General features: G+C 43.0%; 1 protein-coding gene across 1 annotated transcript in view; it reads left to right on the forward strand.

Moving 5' to 3' along the window:
• dym (dymeclin) overlaps window positions 1-19216 on the forward strand; it is a 205416-nt gene extending 186200 nt beyond the window's left edge. Inside the window, exon 17 of the mRNA XM_017711335.1 lies at window positions 17497-19216. Coding sequence (XP_017566824.1) covers window positions 17497-17646 — 150 coding nt within the window. The 3' untranslated portion in view covers window positions 17647-19216. The remainder of the gene's footprint in view (window positions 1-17496) is intronic.
• Window positions 19217-20774: the final 1558 nt, after the last annotated feature.

Here is a 20774-nt window from a genome sequence, read left to right on the forward strand (position 1 = left end):
TTGCATTGTCCTGAAAAGTTAATATTTTAGAGATGCTTTATATATATATATGATATTTTATCAGCTCCACTTACTGTATAGCTGCACTCTGTAGTTCTACAGTTACAGACTGTAGTCCATCTGCTTCTCTGATACTCTGTTACCCTGTTCTTCAGTGGTCAGGACCCCCATGGACCCTCACAGAGCAGGTACTGTTTGGGTGGTGGATCATTCTCAGCACTGTAGTGACACTGACATGGTGGTGGTGTGTTAGTGTCTGTTGTGCTGGTACGAGTGGATCAGACACAGCAGTGCTGCTGGAGTTTTTAAACACTGTGTCCACTCACTGTCCACTCTATTAGACACTCCTACCTCGTCGGTCCACCCTGTAGATGTAAAGTCAGAGACGACAGCTCATCTGCTGCTGCTCAGTTTGTGTTGGTCATCCTCTAGTCCTTCATCAGTGGTCACAGGATGCTGCCCACAGGACGCTGTTGGCTGGACATTTTTGGTTGGTGGACTGTTCTCAGTCCAGCAGTGACACTGAGGTGTTTAAAAACTCCAGCAGCACTGCTGTGTCTGATCCACTCAGACCAGCACAACGCACACTAACACAACACCACCACTAACACATCAGTGTTACTGCAGTGCTGAGAATGACCCACCACCCAAATAGTACCTGCTCTGTGAGGGTCCATGGGGGTCCTGACCACTGAAGAACAGGGTAACAGAGTATCAGAGAAACAGATGGACTACAGTCTGTAACTGTAGAACTACAAAGACCAGCTATACAGTCAGTGGAGCTGATAAAGTGGACAATGAGTGTAGAAACAAGGAGGTGGTGGAGGAGGAACCATATACAGCAGTTTCTCTAACAGAGAGAAGATCCCTTTACCCATACAAATAGCCATTTAAATGCTCATATAGGTTCTTAGCAAACACTGACCAGTTGCCAGTGTCATTACAAGGAGAGCATGACTAGTCCTGTTTAACTGGATTTAGTGAAGCACAGTGTGTGAAATGTTAAATAAAATCATTGCATTCATGTATTTTAATAGTATTTTTATAGCAGCGCCAGTGTTTAGTTCACAAGCTTTCACAGAAAAAGTAAACGCTGATACGTTTAGTGAAAATGTCTTGAAGTACCGACCGTCATGCTCTGTATAGGGATGTGCGTTCCAGCTAATTTGATCATCGGTATCTGCAAGAATTACCAAACAGTACTTTGGCTGAAATTCGTACTCTTAACCCATAGCTCTGGTGTTAAGAGGCTAAAAAAGGAAGTAGTGCAAGAAATGATCAGCAAGCAGAGGACCGCATCATTCAAAAATAGCCAAAGGAAATCACCAAGTTTTCGTGTTGGACTAACTACAGCTGGCTGCTATAGCACTGGATGCTGATGAGGTGGACGAGGTGCCAACATGTTAGTTTGTCAGAGAAACGTATTTCTGCTCTTTCTAGATCTAGAAGTACAGCCTCGGACTTCTCAGTCTTGTCCTTAACAGCATGCACTCAAGTTCGGGCACTCATATTTTGGACTCTAGTCTGTATAGTTCTCTCGGTCTTCCAGTGATTTCAGTATTTGAATACTGGCACCTCGAACTGTTAACCCTTGTGTGGTGTTGATGTTAGTCGGTGGTCTGGTGGACCCACCACATTATACTTTTTTTTAAAAAATCAATACACCCATAATAATTTATATAAAAATACCAGTTGTTTAAAATATCACAAGTGGCCAGTGTAGGGTTCTACTTTAGCAGCTGTAGCCAGTCAGCAGCCTGTCCATGTTGTCCACCCTCACACACAGACACATCACACACTCTAACAGCAGGCCATGTAGGAGGAGAAGAGAGTGAAGGACACAGCACCTCCACACTTTTACTCCCCGCAGGTTCATCCCAACACCACGTGTATAATGTAAACGTGTGGGGGGTGAACAGAGTGAAGACCCTGAAAATGGGTTATTTTATATGTTGTTCGCAGAAAATGAGTAAAGACCGAGAATCTGAGGCTGAAATAATAAACCACTTCATCGTTCTTTGGGTAAACATAGCACAGACCCCAACAACACACAAGGGTTGACCCAGTACTCAGATACCTGTGCACACCCCTGGTTCTGTAAAGCTTGCTCAGCATAACCTCCAAACATCGGACTGAACGCATTTGGACAGAATGTGAAAATGTGAGCTGAAAGGAAAGGCCTCTTAATGAGGAGTGTAAAAAAAGTAAAAAGCAGCTGATGTCGCTAACAATGAATGAAAGCCAATGACAGCTGATTAGCATAATGCTAATTACATCGGTTGTGGTGCCTCCAGCTTTCCATTCATTGTTGCCCATGTTAGCATGTTTGCTAGACCTTTTCATTTAAGTGCGTTTGCTTTTCTTTCAGTCGTGACTCATAATGAAGCCGCATCAGCGTATCAGTGCAGTCAGACGTGTGTGTGTGTGTGTGTGTGTTTAGCCATGAAATACTGAGTGTCTAGACTGTGTGTGTGTGTGTGTGTGTGTGTGTGTGCGCGCGCGCGTGCGCAGAGTCTCTGGGGTGTACTCTGTGTTGAAATTGAGAAACGCGTGTCTAGACAGACAGATTTATTCTCACACACACACACACACACACACACACACACATACACACATGTGCGACAGATGAGTATGGGGGTCCCAGAGGATGTGTGTGAGCTGTAGGGATGTTCTCTGCCCTGGTACAGTCTGCCCTTCTTCTCACACACACATGTTTGTTTTCGTGCTGTGTTGGAGCATTGTGTAATACATTCATTGTGTGTATAATATATAAAAATAATGTCCGTATTACTGCTGTCAGAATAAAACCTTTTATTTTCATATTTGTTTTTATCCTTTTTTTTTTCTAAAATGCCAAATTTGTCAAAACTTCATGAAAAACAGACCAACAGAAATGGTTCAAATTATGTTGGGGTTTTTTTTCTTAATTTTTTGGAAGTACAGGGTTTTGATATGACAGCATTTGTGTGTGTGTGTGTGTGTGTGTGAGATAATGAGCCTCGTCATTTGATTTTCTAAAATTATTCTCTTTTTGCAGCTAGATTTTTAATCTCTGTAGCCTACATTACATATATTCCCAGCTCTCTTTCTAAGTTAAGTGATACTTTTTTTGATCCACAAACGGGGAAATTCCACCTCTGCGTTTAACCCATCCGTGAAGTGAAACACCACATACACACTAGTGAGCACACACACACTAGGGGGCAGTGAGCACACTTGCCCGGAGCGGTGGGCAGCCCAATCCACAGCGCCCGGGGAGCAGTTGGGGGTTAGGTGTCTTGCTCAAGGGCACCTCAGTCATGTGCTGTCGGCTCTGGGGGTCGAACCGGCGACCTTCCGGTCACAAGGCCAGTTCCCTAACCTCCAGCCCACGACTGCCCAAACTGGTAAGCTAACTAAGTAACTAAGCTAACTGGTATTAGCTTTCTCACAGGCCTGTTTCACCATCTAATAGGTTTAAATGAAAATATAAAAATCTTTGTTTTATATATTCACATATATAATATGTGCCTATCCCTGCTGTCAGAACAAAGCAGTGTTTTTCAGTTTTTGACATTATTGGACCATGTCTGTTTCTCTTTACCCTGTGTGTAAGTTTCATGATGAATGGACCATATATATATATATTAGGTACACCTGTTCAGTTACTTGTTAACACAGATAGCTGATCAGCCAATCACGTGGCTGCAACTCAGTGCATTTAGGCATGTAGAGGTGGTCAAGACGACCTGCTGAAGTGCAGACCGAGCATCAGAACGGGGAAGAAAGGGGATTTAAGGGACTTTGAACGTGGTGTGGTTGTTGGTGCCAGACGGGCTGGTCTGAGTATTTCAGAAACTGCTGATCTGCTGGGATTTTCACACACAACCATCTCTAGGGTTCACAGAGAACGGTCCGAAAAAGAGGAAATATCCAGTGAGCGGTCAGTTGTGTGGATGAAAATGCCTTGTTGATGTGAGAGGTCAGAGGAGAATGGGCAGACTGGTTCCAGATGATAGAAAGGCAGCAGGAACTCAAATAACCAACCAAAATCTCTGAGGAACGTTTCCAACACCTTGTTGAAAGTCTGCCATGAAGAATTAAAGCAGTTCTGAAGACAAAAGGGGGTCCAGCCTTTCACTAGCAAGGGGTACCTAATAAAGTGGCTGGTGAGTGTGTATAGTATTCAGTATTGCATATACAGGCTGTTTTTCTCCAGAAGTGTTGGGTAATTATACAATATTTCATTTACAATTAAAAAAAAAAAAAAAAGAGGACAGTATCCAGTTGAAGCACTAACCCCACCACCACCACTACTCCAGTATGGCCCTGATGCTCCAGCTGCTTTTCCCTCACCCTCCCCTTCAGCGTCTTGATTTCTGGGTTTCCTATGTGTAATAAAATCATGAATTGATGAATAAGAGACAAACACATGATTAAACTTGGAGTCCCATTTATTTTTGAGGGCGATTTTAATTATTGATCGAATGGGATATTATGAAAGCAACTTGACCGAATCTTTTGACTCTCAAAGGTTAGATCTGCTGAACATGTTAAGACTTTAATGCTGATGCCTCGTTATAATTACAAACTGCAATTCATAATTAAAAACCCTGAAGATGCGTCTGTTTCACAATCAGCCTGCTCTACTAGCTGCAGTGCACGCGTACTACTTCATTACTGTTGACGTTTTCATGAAGTTTCTAGACTGAAATTTCAACCTGATCTATCAACCTGACTGCAAGCCTACAGATGACAGAGGCCAGGGTTAGGTTACTAGTTACTGCTGGCGAATGTTAGCTGTGTTCCAATTCGGGGGCTGCATCCTTCGGGGGCTGCATTTGAAGGCCGATTGCGTCTCAGCGGAGCAGCAATCCTTCACCAGCCAACATATCCCAAGGCTCATTTCATGCTGGCGAGGATTCAAGAACGTGGCGATTGACTGAAGCAAAACATGCGCTAACGGAGCGGACTGAGATTCATAAGACTGCAGGGGGGATCTCCAGCTCCAAAACATGACAAGTTTCTGGGTCCATCTCTAAAGAACTCGACAGGTTCCTTGGCATTTCGTGGTGCAGAGGTAAGGGTGGGAACTCATTACGGTTCCGCCTTTCGCACGTCTTCGCAGCCTTCGTAGACTGTGTCCTTCGAAGGATGCATCCCCTGAATTGGGACACTAACTATAGTTAACCAACACCTTTTCACATTATTTGTCACAGGGAAAAGTCCGGTGATGTTAGGAAGCTCGTGGTTTTCATTTTAAATAAGCGAGACTTCCGGCTGGTTGATTTCCGACCTATTACTTACGCCCTGGTTGGTGAACAAGCTCCTGATGTCACTTCTCTCTTGTGGTGGCACGATATCCGCAAAGTACATAACGTGGTGCCATGGACAAAATTCCTTTCTGTGTTAGTGATGCGCCGATCCACACCTTTTCAAATTCCGAGCTGATTCTGATACACAACTGCGGACACACAGATTCCGATACAGACACAGAAGCTCTGTTTATAATTACCGTTATTGTTGTTGGTGTCGTGTTTATGTTTATATTTAACTTGATCTTCCAATCACTGAGTGTATCTGTATCACCGCACTCTGTAGTCCTCAGGTTTCCGAGTTCATCCAGTGTACATGGGAATTATGAGAGACCCTGGGTCCAAATATCAGCTGTGCTCCAACAAGCTGCGAAATCCGACATTTTCCTGTACAGATGGCTGTTGGTCATCGAGTGTAATGTTCAGCAGCTTCTCTGTGGTGTCTTTAGCCTTTGGGCCTTTCACGTGAAACCTGGTTCTGTTGTCCGACGCAGCCGCACTTCCAGCCCTCGGCAAGCTGGCTTTCCAAACATTTACAAGTAGCTGTTTTGCTTTTCAACGTTTCCAGACTAAGGCCCAGTCCCATTTCACCCCTTGCCCCTCCAGCCCTTAGCCCTCCGTTTAGCACCTTCACGTCTAGGGGTAGAGTGGGAATGTGGGAATTTTCTCCATTAAAAATATGATAATCGCTTTTATCTTAGTTTAATGTCGTTTCAATGTATTATGGGCGTTTTCTTCATATCAAGCATAAAAAGTTTAAGATTAAGAGACCCTTATTAGTCCCACAACGGGGAAATTTCACCTCCGCATTTAACCCATCCGTGAAGTGAAACACCACATACACACTAGCGAGCACACACACACACTAGGGGGCAGTGAGCACACTTGCCCGGAGTGGTGGGCAGCCCAATCCACAGCACCTGGGGAGCAGTTGGGGGTTAGGTGTCTTGCTCAAGGTGTCTGTGCTGTCGGCTCTGGGGATCGAACCGGCGACCTTCCGGTCACGAGGCTGGTTCCCTAACCTCCATCCGTGACTGCCCCATTAGCTAATAGTGTGCTGATGTCTCAGTAGCTACCTAGCTCACTTTCCCGTTCCACCTTAAATAGTCCAGCAGTTCTGACGCCTGAAGTGTCAGAACGTAACTTCTGCATCATTTAAGGTGGAACGGGAAAATTTGAGCAAGCAGCTGGTGAATATCTGACTTCAGCTTCATATCACCAAAGATTTTTTAATTTTTACATTTTTTTAAATTTTGTGGTTTGTTCCATTTCGCAAGGCAGGATTTCAACCACTACCCCTTGAAACTCAGGTCCAAGGGTTTAGGGTGACTCAAAAACAAGGCATAGGGGTATTTGCTCGCTCGGTTAGAGACTGAAGTCGCCCCGGGTTCGTGGTTAAGATGTGGGACGGAATCTGGATCGGCAGGTTCATAGACCAGCGCAAACTGAGGACTGGAATATGGATCAGTAAGTGGATTGGCCCGGTCTGTCCAATTTCCAACTAGTGAATTACGTCTCAGTACGTAAATAAGATCAGATCGGTCCCATTTCATCTTTACCCATGTTTGAGGTTTGGGCTGACAGCCCTGATGACTTCTCAGCAGACTGATCAGCTCTCGCCTCCGTGTCTGGCAGTCGTCTTGGAGATGTTGCCTCTGGCAGGGAGCATCGGACTTGTCCAGCATGACTTCACTCCAGAGATAATCCGAACAAGTTTGCTCAAATATCGGTAGGGACAGTTTTGTCCTCCCAAAATGTTGATGATGACGCGTCCATATGCAAACCTACACCCATACACAGCACCTTCCTCACACACACACACACACACACACACACAGTACTGCAGCTCTCGTTCTGTGGCTGCTGTTTTACTCTGTGGCCTGTCTGTCTTTGTGTCTGTCTGTCCTTTTTGTCTGACTACGTTTCTGCCTCTTTCCTTTGTTTGTTTCTTTTCTGTCTGTCTGTCTGTCTGTTTCTTTTCTTTCTGTCTGTCTGTCTGTCTGTTTCTTTTCTGTCTGTCTTTCTGTCTGTTTCTTTTCTTTCTGTCTTTCTGTCTGTTTCTTTTCTTTCTGTCTGTCTGTCTGTTTCTTTTCTTTCTGTCTGTCTTTTCTATATGTCTGTCTTTCTGTTTCCTTCTTTCTTTCTTCCTGTCTCTCTGTCTGATTCTATCCATCTATCTGTTTCTTTCTGTCTGTCTCTTTCTGTGTCTCTTTCTTTCTGTTTATCTGATATGTTTCTTTTTTTCTTTCTTTCCACTCTATTTGTTGGTCTCTCTCTCTCTCTCTCTCTCTCTCCCTCAGTCTCAGTATGAACAGAGAGAGCAGTATATTGTGGGTAGAGGGACAGAGGCAGTGGAATTTGTTTGGCCAGCAGAGTGACTGTGCGTGCGTGCGTGCGTGCGTGTTTGTGTGTGTGTGTGTGTGTGTGTGTGTGTGTGTGTGTGGTGTTCTGTAGTGATAAGACATAGACAGTCTGGCTCCTCTTGGAGAGCTGCAGTTCGGCCCCCAGAGAGACCTACAGATGACCCCTGCGCACACACACTCTCCCCTCGTCTCCTACGTATCCAGACTTGTGGCTGTAACTCTGTGTCGACATGTATGTGAATAATAATCTCATTCATATTTTCAAAGGTCACATTTTCCCCCTGTTTGAATATTTGGGTGGATTTTTCTGTGTAACTGTGTTTCATTCTTGGTGTTGTTGATTGTTAAAGCAGCTTTATTACCCCGTGTGGTTTACTGGGTGACACAGATAGAAAGAAGGATTTTTATTTGCCTTAGTTCTTCAGAGTTTCAGCACTCCAGAGAGCCCCGCACACAAGGGTTGGCCTTATACCTTGTCTGGATGTCCCATATGGGTCATATATATATATATATATATATATATATATATATATATATATATATATATATATATATAATGTAGCTGTTTTTGATATTTATTATCGTTAGTTGAAAATGCTTTCTGCTCCTTACATGGTGTTAACATGTTACAGTGAAAAGGCCAGTAGAAATGGAAAAACATCATCTTACATCACAAGTTAGAAACATGGACTCCCAAAAGGCGCAGCCGGTTCTGTCATCAGGAGATCACAGGTTTGATCCCTACTGATGCTACAGCCATCCGTGGCCAGGAGTCCAAGAGAGCACAGCTGACCTCGCTCTCTCTGGGTGGGTAGGATGCCCCCCCCTCCCCCCTTCACTTAAAAATGGAGATAAAAGGTTTTGTTCCGACAGCAGTGATATGTTAGTACCTAAAAACATCTTGATCACCCCAGTGAAATTACATTTAGTTGATTTTCTGAGGTAAAAACTGCGTCGTGTTCACTTATTTTCACTCGGAACATCAACAAAACGGCATTTTAACAGCTGCACCCAAACTTTTGCATGTGACTATATGTAATAGGTTTGATAAAAAGATGTTTTTTCTTCAGAGTGAGGATATTTCCTTCCCGAAAATGTGCAAAAACAAGCGCACACGTACACACAGGCAGCAGACAGAGCGGAGAGCTGTGCTCAGTCGTGCTCGGGGCCTCTGGGTTGATGGCTGGCGTGAGCATAGGCCGTGTGTGTGTGTCTGAGGGGGGTGGTGACCTTGGATCGCTGCCAACCATGAGCCAATTCTGCCTGGGCACTGTCTGGCCCCGCTCTTCCTAGGAAAGACCGGGGTCCGATATGTGTGTGGGTGGCACAGCGTGACTAATCCTGTAAACCGACAAAAGAGCAGCACAGTTTACTCGGCGTAAATCGTGAGCCCTTTTGAAGTGTTTTTAAATGTGCAGTCTATTTAGTTTCAGGATTGCACCTGAAAATTACGTATGCTTGAAACGGGTGGGCCGGGATCAAAGAGCGACCCACCACAGGCAGCCAAACACTAAACATCCTTGTAACCCCCTTCAGTGTGTGCTTTGATTGGTCACTGTAGTTTACAAACTATTGTAGAGGTTTTTTTTCCCTGGTTAGGTAACGAGCTAAACACCCAAAGTCATTTGTGAGCATAAAAATTCAGTTTAGCGTTTATTGTTATTAGTGTGGCTCATTAAGTTTTTTGGTTTGGGAACCGTGTTAGTAAGTAATGTTAGCTATTGTAAATAAGCTTTGCTTCTTCCGCGCCCTGCAGCTGCCGTCCTTCACTCTTAAGTATGGCTGGGTATTGAAATTCAGTACTTTTATGGTACCCAGGGCTGTTCTGTTGATCTTGTAAGTGTAAATAAGGGAACACGTCCTCACCGGAGAACACACACACACATCTGCACGTTCTCATGCGCTGAATTTGCTGAATTGAACACACTGGAGGGAAAACGGAGAATGTGTTCGGTGCCAAAATGACGGCACATTTTAGATTTCATGTTTTATTTATTCCAAGGTATTAAACTCAGCAAATTAATAGAAACTCTACACTAAAATCTGAAGAAAATTGTGTTATTTTTACTTAATCAACAAGAGTAATTTGACTGATGGTGTTTGAACATTTCAATGCAAATATATAGTCATGGGCTTATAGATTAAGGAACCTAGAGCTGACCCTAGAGCTACATGACTGAGGCGCTCTTGAGCAGGTCACCTAACCCCCAACTGCTCCCCAGGCGCTGCGGATTAGGCTGTCCACCGCACTAGAGTGTGTGTCTTCACTAGTGTGTATGTGGTGTTTCACTGCATGGATGGGTTAAAATGTGGAGGTGAAATTTCCCCGTTGTGGGACTAATAAGGGTCTCTTAATAAATATACACCCTTCCTGCAGCTCACAGTCATTTCTGTTTTAACCACGCCCAGTTTCGGTTTCTAATTTAAAAGAAGATATCTAAAAAAAGTGTAATTCAGGAATTGATATTGACGTCGAAGGTACTGGTATTAATGTCAATATGGAAAGGAAAGTACCCTTTCTGTCTCCGTTTCTCCCTTTCAGTCTCTCTCTTACATTTTACTTGATTCTCACTTTAATTTAAATGACCCGTTGGTTGGTGGGTCAGTTGCTAAATCCCATTCTATGGCTCATTATTGAAAAACTACAGGGACTTCAGTGCGCGCTGGCTGAAGTGTGTAATAAGAGGAGTAAGTAAGGGGAGACTTCCTACCATTTGCAGCTATAGCCCCCAAATCATGGTGTTCATAATCGGCCAAATAATGGGCTGTTATGGTCACCTTACGGTGTTTCGATGTTTTATTTATTTATTTATTTATTTTTATTGCTAATCTTGCGTGTCATAAACTCCTGACCTCGGCTGTTGTTCCCCTGCGTCCCTCGCTCATTTGCGTGTTTGACAGACGGCGCTCTCTGTGCTGTGTAAGCGGAGAGCGCGGGTCCTCAGGCCGCTGAATAGAGGCCTCAGTGTGTTCAGGGCGGTGTGGAAAGCTCAGGCTCGCCGTGTGTGTGTGGAGATGAAAGGCAGTGAAGGCGGCTCTGTCTCTGACACTGCAAGCTGAGGGGAATCTGATAGGCCGCCGGTGCATTATTGATGGAGCTCGGCCGTCTACCTGCTGCTGCGCTGGCTGGACCTCACCTGGCCTGGCAGGGGTTTGGCGTGGTTCGGCTGGTTTTGGCCTGATGGACGTACCGCTGACCTTCTGCTGGGTTCGGTTGAATGACGCGTTTTTATAGATTTCAGGTTCGTTTGTCTGCTTTCTCTCAGGCAGTGATGTGGGATTGGCCTGGGTGGTTTGTATGGCTGTTGCAGTTTGGGTAAGCTAATCCCCAGACCTCTACTAATACCCAGACACTGAGTGAGGTCACGGAGTCTTGGCTTCCTCACTGACTCGTTTCGCATCGTCTCAGCCTCAGAAATCTTATATTCTACAATTACAGTGATGATCTGATTTATTGTAGTCTAACTTTTGTCGGTTGCACTCTCAATGACTATCCACACCTCTATGTGTGCCTGGTTCTCATCGATCTGACAGGAAACAAACTTTGGTTTATTAAAGCTGGTTACGCTACACAACTTTTACCGAGATTTTAGCCCTGAAACTCGGTCTGTGCTGATCGGCTCTGTTCTGCGGATTTTTGGCTCAGTCAAAATTGGCATTGGAGAGAGAGTGGAGTCGTGTTTGAGGGGCACAGAGTTCATCAAACATTTGATTGAGGGTAATTGAGCGTAAACTGGTCAACGACTCAATCCGATCGGCCTCCGGCAACAGCCAATGAAAACTGAGAGTGAGGAAGAAGAAAATTCAGAAATTTTGATGAGAAGCTTTTTAATGAGATGCGTTTATGTAATTTAAAACTATTAAAAAACACCGAACTGATCACACTTTAAATCCCTAAGCCTCACTTAATCATGTTTGCCTGCTGCTTCTTTACCGCGGCGGCGCAAGCGGCAGAGAACGCAGCAGCAGCAGCTCCACGTTTGTTTGTTTGCCTTTCCTATTAAAGGAGGAGCGTGTGAGTTTGCGCAAGTTCAGTGAGCTCCTTTCAGTTCAGCGCCCGCTGAAAAGTTAAGTAGTGTGTGATCCCTAAACGCTTAGAGTGTGATCCCAATATTTCAGTCTGAATGTGTGAGATGCCTAGTAGACTGTTGAGACTTTAAAAGTCAGTGAACCCAAGACAAGCTAAATGCACGTTAGTCACCAGTAGTGACTACATTGAGCCGTTTAGAGCGAGACATATTTGCTGGATGGAAAAATCCGAAGTCTTTAAAGGTATTTTTTAGCGTTTTGTTTGAAGGAGTTGGTCTCTAGTGAGTGATCCATTTGGTTCTTGCCACTTCGTTTCACACAGGTCTGGTTTTGCTTCAGAAAGTCCAGTTGCTTGTCTCGCGTGTCAGTGAGTTGGCGATTGGTCACACTGAGCGACGAAACACGTCCGACTCGATACGATAGTGAGAAGTCTGGCTGGCGAGACTGACCTTTTCATGCTTGTCTGGTTTGATTCAGTAAATATGGACCAGACTGCTCCTACCACTGTGTCTTTTCTGAGCTGATCTGGTACAGACGTGATCAGATACTTGAGCTTAGATGCCGTTGTGCTGTACATATAAGAGTTGATGTTTGTTTAGTAAAGATACCCAAGATAAGCCAAGATAGTCCTTTAGAAGTAACAAGAAGAAAACGGTTACTTAACATAGTTAATTTTGTTACTTATTTCTGTATAGACCACACACACACACACACACACACACACACACACATATATATATATATACATATCCTTTTTTGTTTTCCAGGTTTTGACATAGTTTGAAAATACCTGTTGTCCTTTACATTGTGTATGAATTTCATGAAGAAACGGCCCAAAATTACTGTCTGGTTCCATTGACTTGCATTAAAAGTAGAGTGAGGTTTTGGTCCGACAGCAGCGATACATACTAAAGATTAAAAAACATATACGCTCTATACTTCAAAAAAATTGCCAATATAAACATTAAAAAAAGATGCAAAGCAAACTGGCCGACCCAAAACTTTGTTTAAAAAAAAGAAGAAAAAAAAGGATCTAACATGTAGATCTGGGGTAATGAGATGTAGCTGAAGGCACTGGGAATTTTCTTTTTGTCTGCTGGTTTATTTTCCACTCTCAGCATTTTTCTTAGCTTATCTCTTTGTAGCCAGTAACCAGTGAGGGCATTCTTGTGAAAGGTAATGCCCCGGTGGAAACATTTATTTGACTGTGATGAGTGTGCATTAAAGCCCCATTGGTTGGCACCTTTGTAAGAGGAACTAAAAGAATACCAGTGAAAACCATTTCTCCTCTGGCTGTTCCTCTGTGTCTAGTCAGAAGGGAAGTGGACAGGTTTTTTTTCTGTGGAAACAAATCTGCAAAAGAAAAACCTTCACACTATACATGATGACCTTTGCCACAGATGGCCAGCTTGTCCTTTACCGAAGGGTTCTTTTTTCCGATTAAACCTTTCTTTATTTACTCGCTGATCCTTTCATTCTTTGCTCTGTGTGGATTGGGTCAGAAGCCATTCAGAGTCAAGGTTACACTGTGTAACTGCAAAATCTGGAACCGTATTGCTAGAACCTTCAAATCATCGAGTATTATAGATAAGATTGATTTAAAAACTGTTGAACAGAGACTGTGTGTCCAAAAGTTTGTAGACGCCTGCGAAACCTGCTTTCTCCTCTTCAGGGAAATAATAGGGAGTTTGTCCTCCTTTGCTGCAGTTACAGTCTCTGTTCTTCTGGGAAGGCTTTACACTAGATGTTGGAACATTGCTGTGAGGTTTTGATTGTATTTAGCTACAAGAGTGTTAGTAAATACTGGTACCGACGTTGGATGATCAGGTCTGGGTCATTCCAGCTCATCCCAAAGATACAGGATGGAGCTCCATCACTCCAGAGAATCCACTGCTCTACAGCCCAGTGCTATAGTCTCTATGTGTAAAACACAAGGCCCACACGCCAAGTCAGGCCTGTGGCCCAATTCTATTCTAACACCACAGTTTAAAGAGGATAAGAAGTTTAATCGTTATCTGCAGCTAATGTGGTCTATTGCAGAGGTCACTAATAGGTTGACCGCGGTCCGACTCTGGACCCAGACGCTGTCTTGTGCAGAGCTATAACCAATAAACTATGGAGCATTCATTTCGACAGGGTGGTCCTGTTTTAATCAGCGTATCATTTCTAGTCATTACGGTACGGCTTTTAGTAGCCGGGAGACTCAAAGACCAATTGCATGCGCTGTAAATATCACACGTGACGCTACTCGGCCAATCAGATCTGTGCATTACGATGAGCACTTAGACTTAAATGAGTGACACACACAGGGGAGGGACGAGGCGAGAAACAGCAGTCAGAGAAGAAAGTGAGTCAGAGGGAAGTTATTCCACATGACGTGACTCTAAAAAGAGAAAACTGACAGTAAATGTTGTTGAAATCTGACTGAACTTGACTTTATTTGATCTGATATTCAGTTGTTACTGTATAAGATGCATATCTTATACAATATTCCTACAATAATCAATAAATATTCCTACTCAGCTACTTCAGTAAACATTATATGGCACAGAGTCATGATGCCAGTTGGACATTATGATGTTCTGGACCCTCGCTTGAGGAAATGTTCTCTAACTGGACCTTATTGAATTTTAATTAAAGACTCCTGGTCTATTATTTTATATACAGTGCTTGTTTTTTTGCCTTTGTGGTTTTGGCATACTTTGAACAACCAGTGGCCAGTTGGGGTCAGATGGCAAAATGTTAAGTGAGAATCAAGTAACACACGGCTGGCCCACGGTTTTGTTGAGATTTGTTAAGATGGCCCTTTTAGTGGTCGAGTTTGACAGCCCTGCTATAGCGTGTGAGGCAGTGGTCATAGTGCGTGAGGGCTACCAACTGTATTACGTAGTCTTCCCAGACATTAGCCTCTTAATGCTGCCTTCTGATTGGACAGCAGTGCGAGTAACTCAAGCCCTCAGGCTCAAAGCACTTGACACTGACTGGCGGAGATGAGATTGTAATGGTAGCGTATGAACTTGTAGCTCAGCAGATCCAGTTACTTGTGGGTTAAGAGAGTTTTATTTAAACACGAAAACCTCTCAAGGTGTTTCTCTGTGTGTCGCGATACCTGCTAGTTAATTGAGCTGAAGTTTATTTACCTGACAGGTAGATGGAATTACAGCGTGCAGAGTCACCTTTACACAGCAAACGTCACCTGAAATCAGATCAGAGAGCTTTTTCAGGCTGCAGGAAACCCGTTAACCCTTCAGGGTGGTAACAAGTCCGGTCTGAGCTAGCCACAGCTAGCCTCCGTGGGCTAAATGTAGCATTTCTCTATACCTGTAAATGAAGTGTTCAGTCAGTTCAACAGAATAGAATCATTGCATATGTAGTTGCGTAGTAAATAACTGAATTGGCCCTCAAATGCATTCGTTCATTGCTGCTTTCTTTGCTGCAGTAACAGCCTCTACTCTTTAGGAAAGGCTTTACATTAGATGTTGGGGAACATTGCTGTGAGGATTTGATTGAGCATTATTGAGGTACTGATGTTGGATGATCAGTTCTGGAGTTATTGGGTGGAGCTCCGTCATTCCAGAGAATCCACTACTCCAAAGCCCAGTGCTATAGAGCCCATGTGTCAAACGCAAGGGCCGTGAGGCAAGTCAGGCCCGTGGCACAATCCTGTTCAGCCCTGACCTGCTATAAAAGACCCATAACGCCCTCGAGAAAACAAAAAAACGCAAACAAAAGATCACATTGACACAATGCCAGTAAACAAGCTGTGACCATGCTTAACAACAGGAACTGTACCATAACCTTACTTACGGTTCTGTTGTCGGAACAAAACCTCGTATCCCCAAAATGTTAACTTCACAGGGGAAGGAAAACACCTGCTTTACTCTTAATGTAAGTCAATGAAACCAGAATTTTTTCCTAGTCATTTTGGGTCATTTCTTTTAGTCCATTCATCGCACAATATAAACACAAGGTAAAGAGCGACAGGTGTTTTCACGCTGCATCAAAAACTGAAAAACATCGAAAATGGAGATACGAGGTTTTGTTCCGGCAACAGCGATGTTTACTTAACCTGTGGATGAAATGTTTAATGTGTACAACAAGTGAATGAAATCCGTGAGCTGTCTTAATTTGCATACTAAAGAAACTCTGAGTTGGCCTATCCCAGCTCCGCCTGCAGATCTTTTATTTATATAGATCGTTGGCAAAAATTTCATTCAGCCTAACGAGAAACGGCAGCACGTTGCTTTTTCATCTGTATGCAAGAGTTTGAAAACTCTTGGTCACATTTTGTTGATTTTCTGAGTGAAAGTAGGTTGAATATGGTACTTAAATATGACATTTTCTGCTTATTTTTAGTGCACAGTTTATATTTATTTGTTCAGTTTGTGTTTGGAAGAAAAGGTGGAGCAGTTTGGAGATAAAGCCAGAGAGGCCAGGTTGAGATGGTCTGGACATGTGTTGAGGAGGAATAGTGGATATATTGGGCAAAGAATGTTGGAGATGGAGCTGCTGGGCAGAAGGAGAAGAGGTAGACCTCAGAGAAAGTTTATGGATGTAGTGAAGGTGGACATGGAGATGGTTGGTGTGAAAGTAGAAGAGGCAGTGGATAGGGCAAGATGGAGGCAGATGATCCGCTGTGGCGACCCCTAAAGGGAGCAGCCGAAAGAAGAAGAAACGTACGGTATAAAGCAGGCGTGTCAAACTGGGGACCTTCCGGGCCGAAGTGCTGCGGAGATCAGCGTTTACCCTCATCTAACACTCTGAATTCAGTTCATGAAGGCCTCGCGAATTAGCTGATGAGCTGAAGTAGGTGTGTTTAGTGAGTTTAATGCTGAAGTCTGCAGTGTTTTGGCCCACGAGGACTGGAGCCTGACACACGTGGTATACAGTGTGCCTTAATTTAAAGCCTTATTTTATTTTTTGTGGTTATTACTTAGTTACACTTTTTTTAAAAACCTCTATTTATTTGACCAGCGGTGCTTTTATATATAACAGTATGTAAATGTAGAGTGAGTTATTAATTACAAATATTTTTTTTGCATGCTTTTGGAAGGTCACACTGACGAGGAAGAAGGGGATGATACTATTGGTTAATATGTTGCCCCACCCACTGGTGCACGGTGATTTCATCAAAAACTCAGACAATCCTTTAAAGGGAAGGGCAAAAGTCACTACACTTTGATAGAAGATTACAAAGAAACATTATTGCATTATTGATGGAGCTCGGCCGTCTACCTGCTGCTGCGCTGGCTGGACCTCACCTGGCCTGGCAGGGGTTTGGCGTGGTTCGGCTGGTTTTGGCCTGATGGACGTACCGCTGACCTTCTGCTGGGTTCGGTTGAATGACGCGTTTTTATAGATTTCAGGTTCGTTTGTCTGCTTTCTCTCAGGCAGTGATGTGGGATTGGCCTGGGTGGTTTGTATGGCTGTTGCAGTTTGGGTAAGCTAATCCCCAGACCTCTACTAATACCCAGACACTGAGTGAGGTCACGGACTCTTTGCTTCCTCACTGACTCGTTTCACATCATCTCAGCCTCAGAAACTCCACACGCTAAATCATTTATTATGTGCTGCTATTGCTGTTTTGTCATTTACACTCTCTTCGCCTATCCACACTTATATGCGTGTCCCTCCAGCCACTGGTTCCTATCGACCTGACATGAAACAAGCTTTCGTTTATGAAGCTCAATACTAGATAGTCACCAGTGGGGCACAAATCACTGCATTTTGATGGACGATTAGAGAAAAACAAGATGTTTTAGAACGGAAGTAATGTGAACGTGTTTGTTTGTGTGTTCTTGTCTCTGCAGAAGTTTCCAGAGCTGAAGTTTAAGTATGTGGAGGAAGACCAGCCTGAAGATTTCTTCATCCCTTACGTGTGGTCTTTGGTCTTTAACTCTGCAGTAGGGCTCTATTGGAATTCTCAGGGAATCGAGCTGTTCAGCATGGACTCGCCCTGAGAAAGAGAGAGAGAGAGAGAGAGAGAGAGAGAGCATGTGGGTGAGTGAGTGTGTGCGTGTGTACGGGGCCGATCAAGGATTTAAATGGGTGTTGGTAAGTTTATCGCCGTTCGAGCGTCTAATTTGACCCTTAGATGCTTCAGATTTGACCGAGCGAGCGTGCGTGGCCTCACGTCTACATCGTTTTTGATCGTCCACGGCTTTGGAACGTCCGGTGGAAGTGCCTCTATTGTGACTGGTGAGTGATGAGATGTTATTATGGGACTTCCAGCCACCCCCCCGCCCCCTGCACCCCTCCCCCACACACTTTCCGTCTCAGCTTCCTCATATCGGACCCCTGGGCTTCCATTATCTCTGACTTCACCGTCCAACCTCATCACACGGTCTAAAGGGCATGTCAGTCAAAACCGCGCTCGGCTGCTGGACGAACGGTCACTACAGTGCAGCAGTGCTGAATTCTGGGTTATGGTACAGTTCCTGTTGCAGAACATGGTCACGGCTTTTTTACTGTTGTTTGAAAAAAACTTTTCATTTGTCTCTGATTATAATGTGATGTTGCGTTTTTTTTTTTTTTTGTTGTTGTTGTTTTGTTTTGTTTTCTCGAGGGTGTCATGGGTCAGTTATAGAAATGGTCAAAAAAGACGAAGGGATTCCAAAAATAAATAACCTAACAAACCAAATTTACGGTTTGTCCTCAGTCATTAACTTTCTCTGTTCACTTAAAATAGGCTAATTTCATTTGATGGCTATATGAAGAAGCTTCTGACAGCAGTATTTCATTCACTTATTATGTTGAGACTATCTCGAAATATTTGAGGCTGTTTTTCTCTCTGAATTTCGGCTACTGTATGGAAACAGCGGCCTCGCTTCATTTGGACAGTGCACTATAGATTCTCTGCAGATGTTCAAATTGTTAAGCTATGTGTTGAAACTCAGTTCTAAACAGTGGAGGGGTGAGGGTTAGGATTTGGACCGAGGTTAGAGCAAGGACTAGTGTGAGGGTTGAGTTTAGGTATTGGGTTGAGGTTCAGGTGAGGCTTAGCATCAGAGCCAGGTCAGTTTATTAGACATTTAGTCAAATGTAACTCGAAAGTAAATGAAGTATCCACAAAGCATCTAAAATGGACTAACCAAATAAACATGATTTGTTTCCTCAAGATTTTGACGAAAAAATGTATTTTCTTAAAATTGGACTCAAATTTCAAAATAAAATGATGACTCTTCTCGTTTCTTAATTATGACTTATTTCTTACCTTTACTTTGCTAGGCCAAACATAATGCATTGAAATGATGAGCTGTTGTGAGTGAAGGGAATTATTTCCGGATTGTAAATCATTGTTTTGAGGCCAAATTCTGGAAATTCTCAAATATTGAGAAAATAAGTCAAATGTTTGATATACTGCTGTCAGGAAAAAAAAACAGACCTCTTATGTTTTTTTTTTCTCTCTCTCTAATTAGTAGAATTAATTGGGCTTCCATATTATTCCCCTGAACTGACCGTTATCCTGACATACTGTTCTAATCACACTAGTTTGTCACATATCATTAAACATGTTAAGTACAATCATGATCTTTTTCTTGTTTTCTTGGATACGTTTTTAAAGATGTGTTTATTTATTGTTAGAAATGTTTTTCTGTTACTGTAACTATTCAGCATCCCCGTGCAAACGTAAACCATTTTTTTGTAGGTGCATATGCATATATACATATACATATACATATACATACATCCCGCATGATCCATGTAGTGCACAGATACAAAATATATGTCCATTCACATATAAACAAGTGTGAGCAGCATGTTGCATAAATTTTATTTTTCCTTCAGGCAAATACAGAAAGATTTTTTTTATCTCGTAATCAGACGGAATCTGGCCTGTATAGTTAGAAGGTGTAATGTATGCGTTTTAGTGTGACTGGCTCAGTGAGGCTTTTTGTTTCCTGACCTTTTTTTGGAAACTTACTTTTGAATACGTCACTGTTACAGCACTTATCAATAAATCTCTCCTTTCTCATTTGGTCACCACTGACAGTAGGTCCTCCTCTTATTCCTTCTTCGGCCTTACGCTGCAGGACATGATATCTTGGCAAGTGAAAGCTTCTTTAATATGTGTGAAATGTCTCGTTTTGAAATTGCTGTAAGAACATTATAAGATTATTCCTGGACATTTTTCCTTAATATGATTTAATCTAGTTCCCTGTGCTCTTTGATACCAACCGTGAAAGTTGTAAAACAAACAACACTGGCATTCACGCCTCTTTGAAGAACGCGTCGCTTTGTGGGGTTTAAGCTTCTATGCACTGCTCATTGGTAGGGGCTGTGGTCATTGTGCTGTGGTGGAGAGCCCAACAGTGGCTGCAGCAGAGCACAGTACAGAAAGACCACAAATACGGTCACAAAATGAGCCAAACATGTCAATACACAGCAGAAAATGTAATGCATAAACTTTATAATTCGCTTTATGAGCAGTTTTTGTGTATCTGTTTGCTACTGCTAAGAAAATGCTGATTACCACAAGCCTATTGGCGTTTCCATTGATATGGATGAAGCTAACGGTGGTGTATATTTACATATATTTGCAATGCTTTTAGCTTATAAAAGACATCTGAGTTCTTTTCCTTTCATGTTACAGTTTGAATGCTGACTCAGTGAAGCCTGTCTGAATATTATTGGCACCTGTTAGCGTAGCTATATGCTAAACTTGCTCTGAGAACAGATCGCAGTCTGTGTATCAGAGAGGTCTGTGTGCAGATATGATGGTAGAAGTATGAAGGCTAGACGAGTGGCCATTCAGACGATACAGCGAGCCACCGGTAGAATCCCACCCTTTCTGTAGAAGTTAAATGACCCCTAAACGGCAGAGACTTCACATTTCACAAGATCTTGGACGGCTGGTACAATAACATGTAACATATGCAGTGCTGTGCGAAAGTCTCAGGCACCCAAGACACATTTTCAAAATCTATTTGTTTGTGTAGTTTGTGTTTATTTGCTGAAATAAGTGTAAATATTTGAATAAACAAAATTTATAGACGAAAAAAAATTATATATATAAAATAAACAGTGATTTTCTGGATGTTTGTGTGTTTGTTTAACCATCTCCAAGCGTCTCCTCGAGGAAGCCCAG

Source organism: Pygocentrus nattereri, chromosome 16 (assembly GCF_015220715.1).
Source record: "Pygocentrus nattereri isolate fPygNat1 chromosome 16, fPygNat1.pri, whole genome shotgun sequence".
NCBI classification, from domain to species: Eukaryota; Metazoa; Chordata; class Actinopteri; order Characiformes; family Serrasalmidae; genus Pygocentrus; species Pygocentrus nattereri.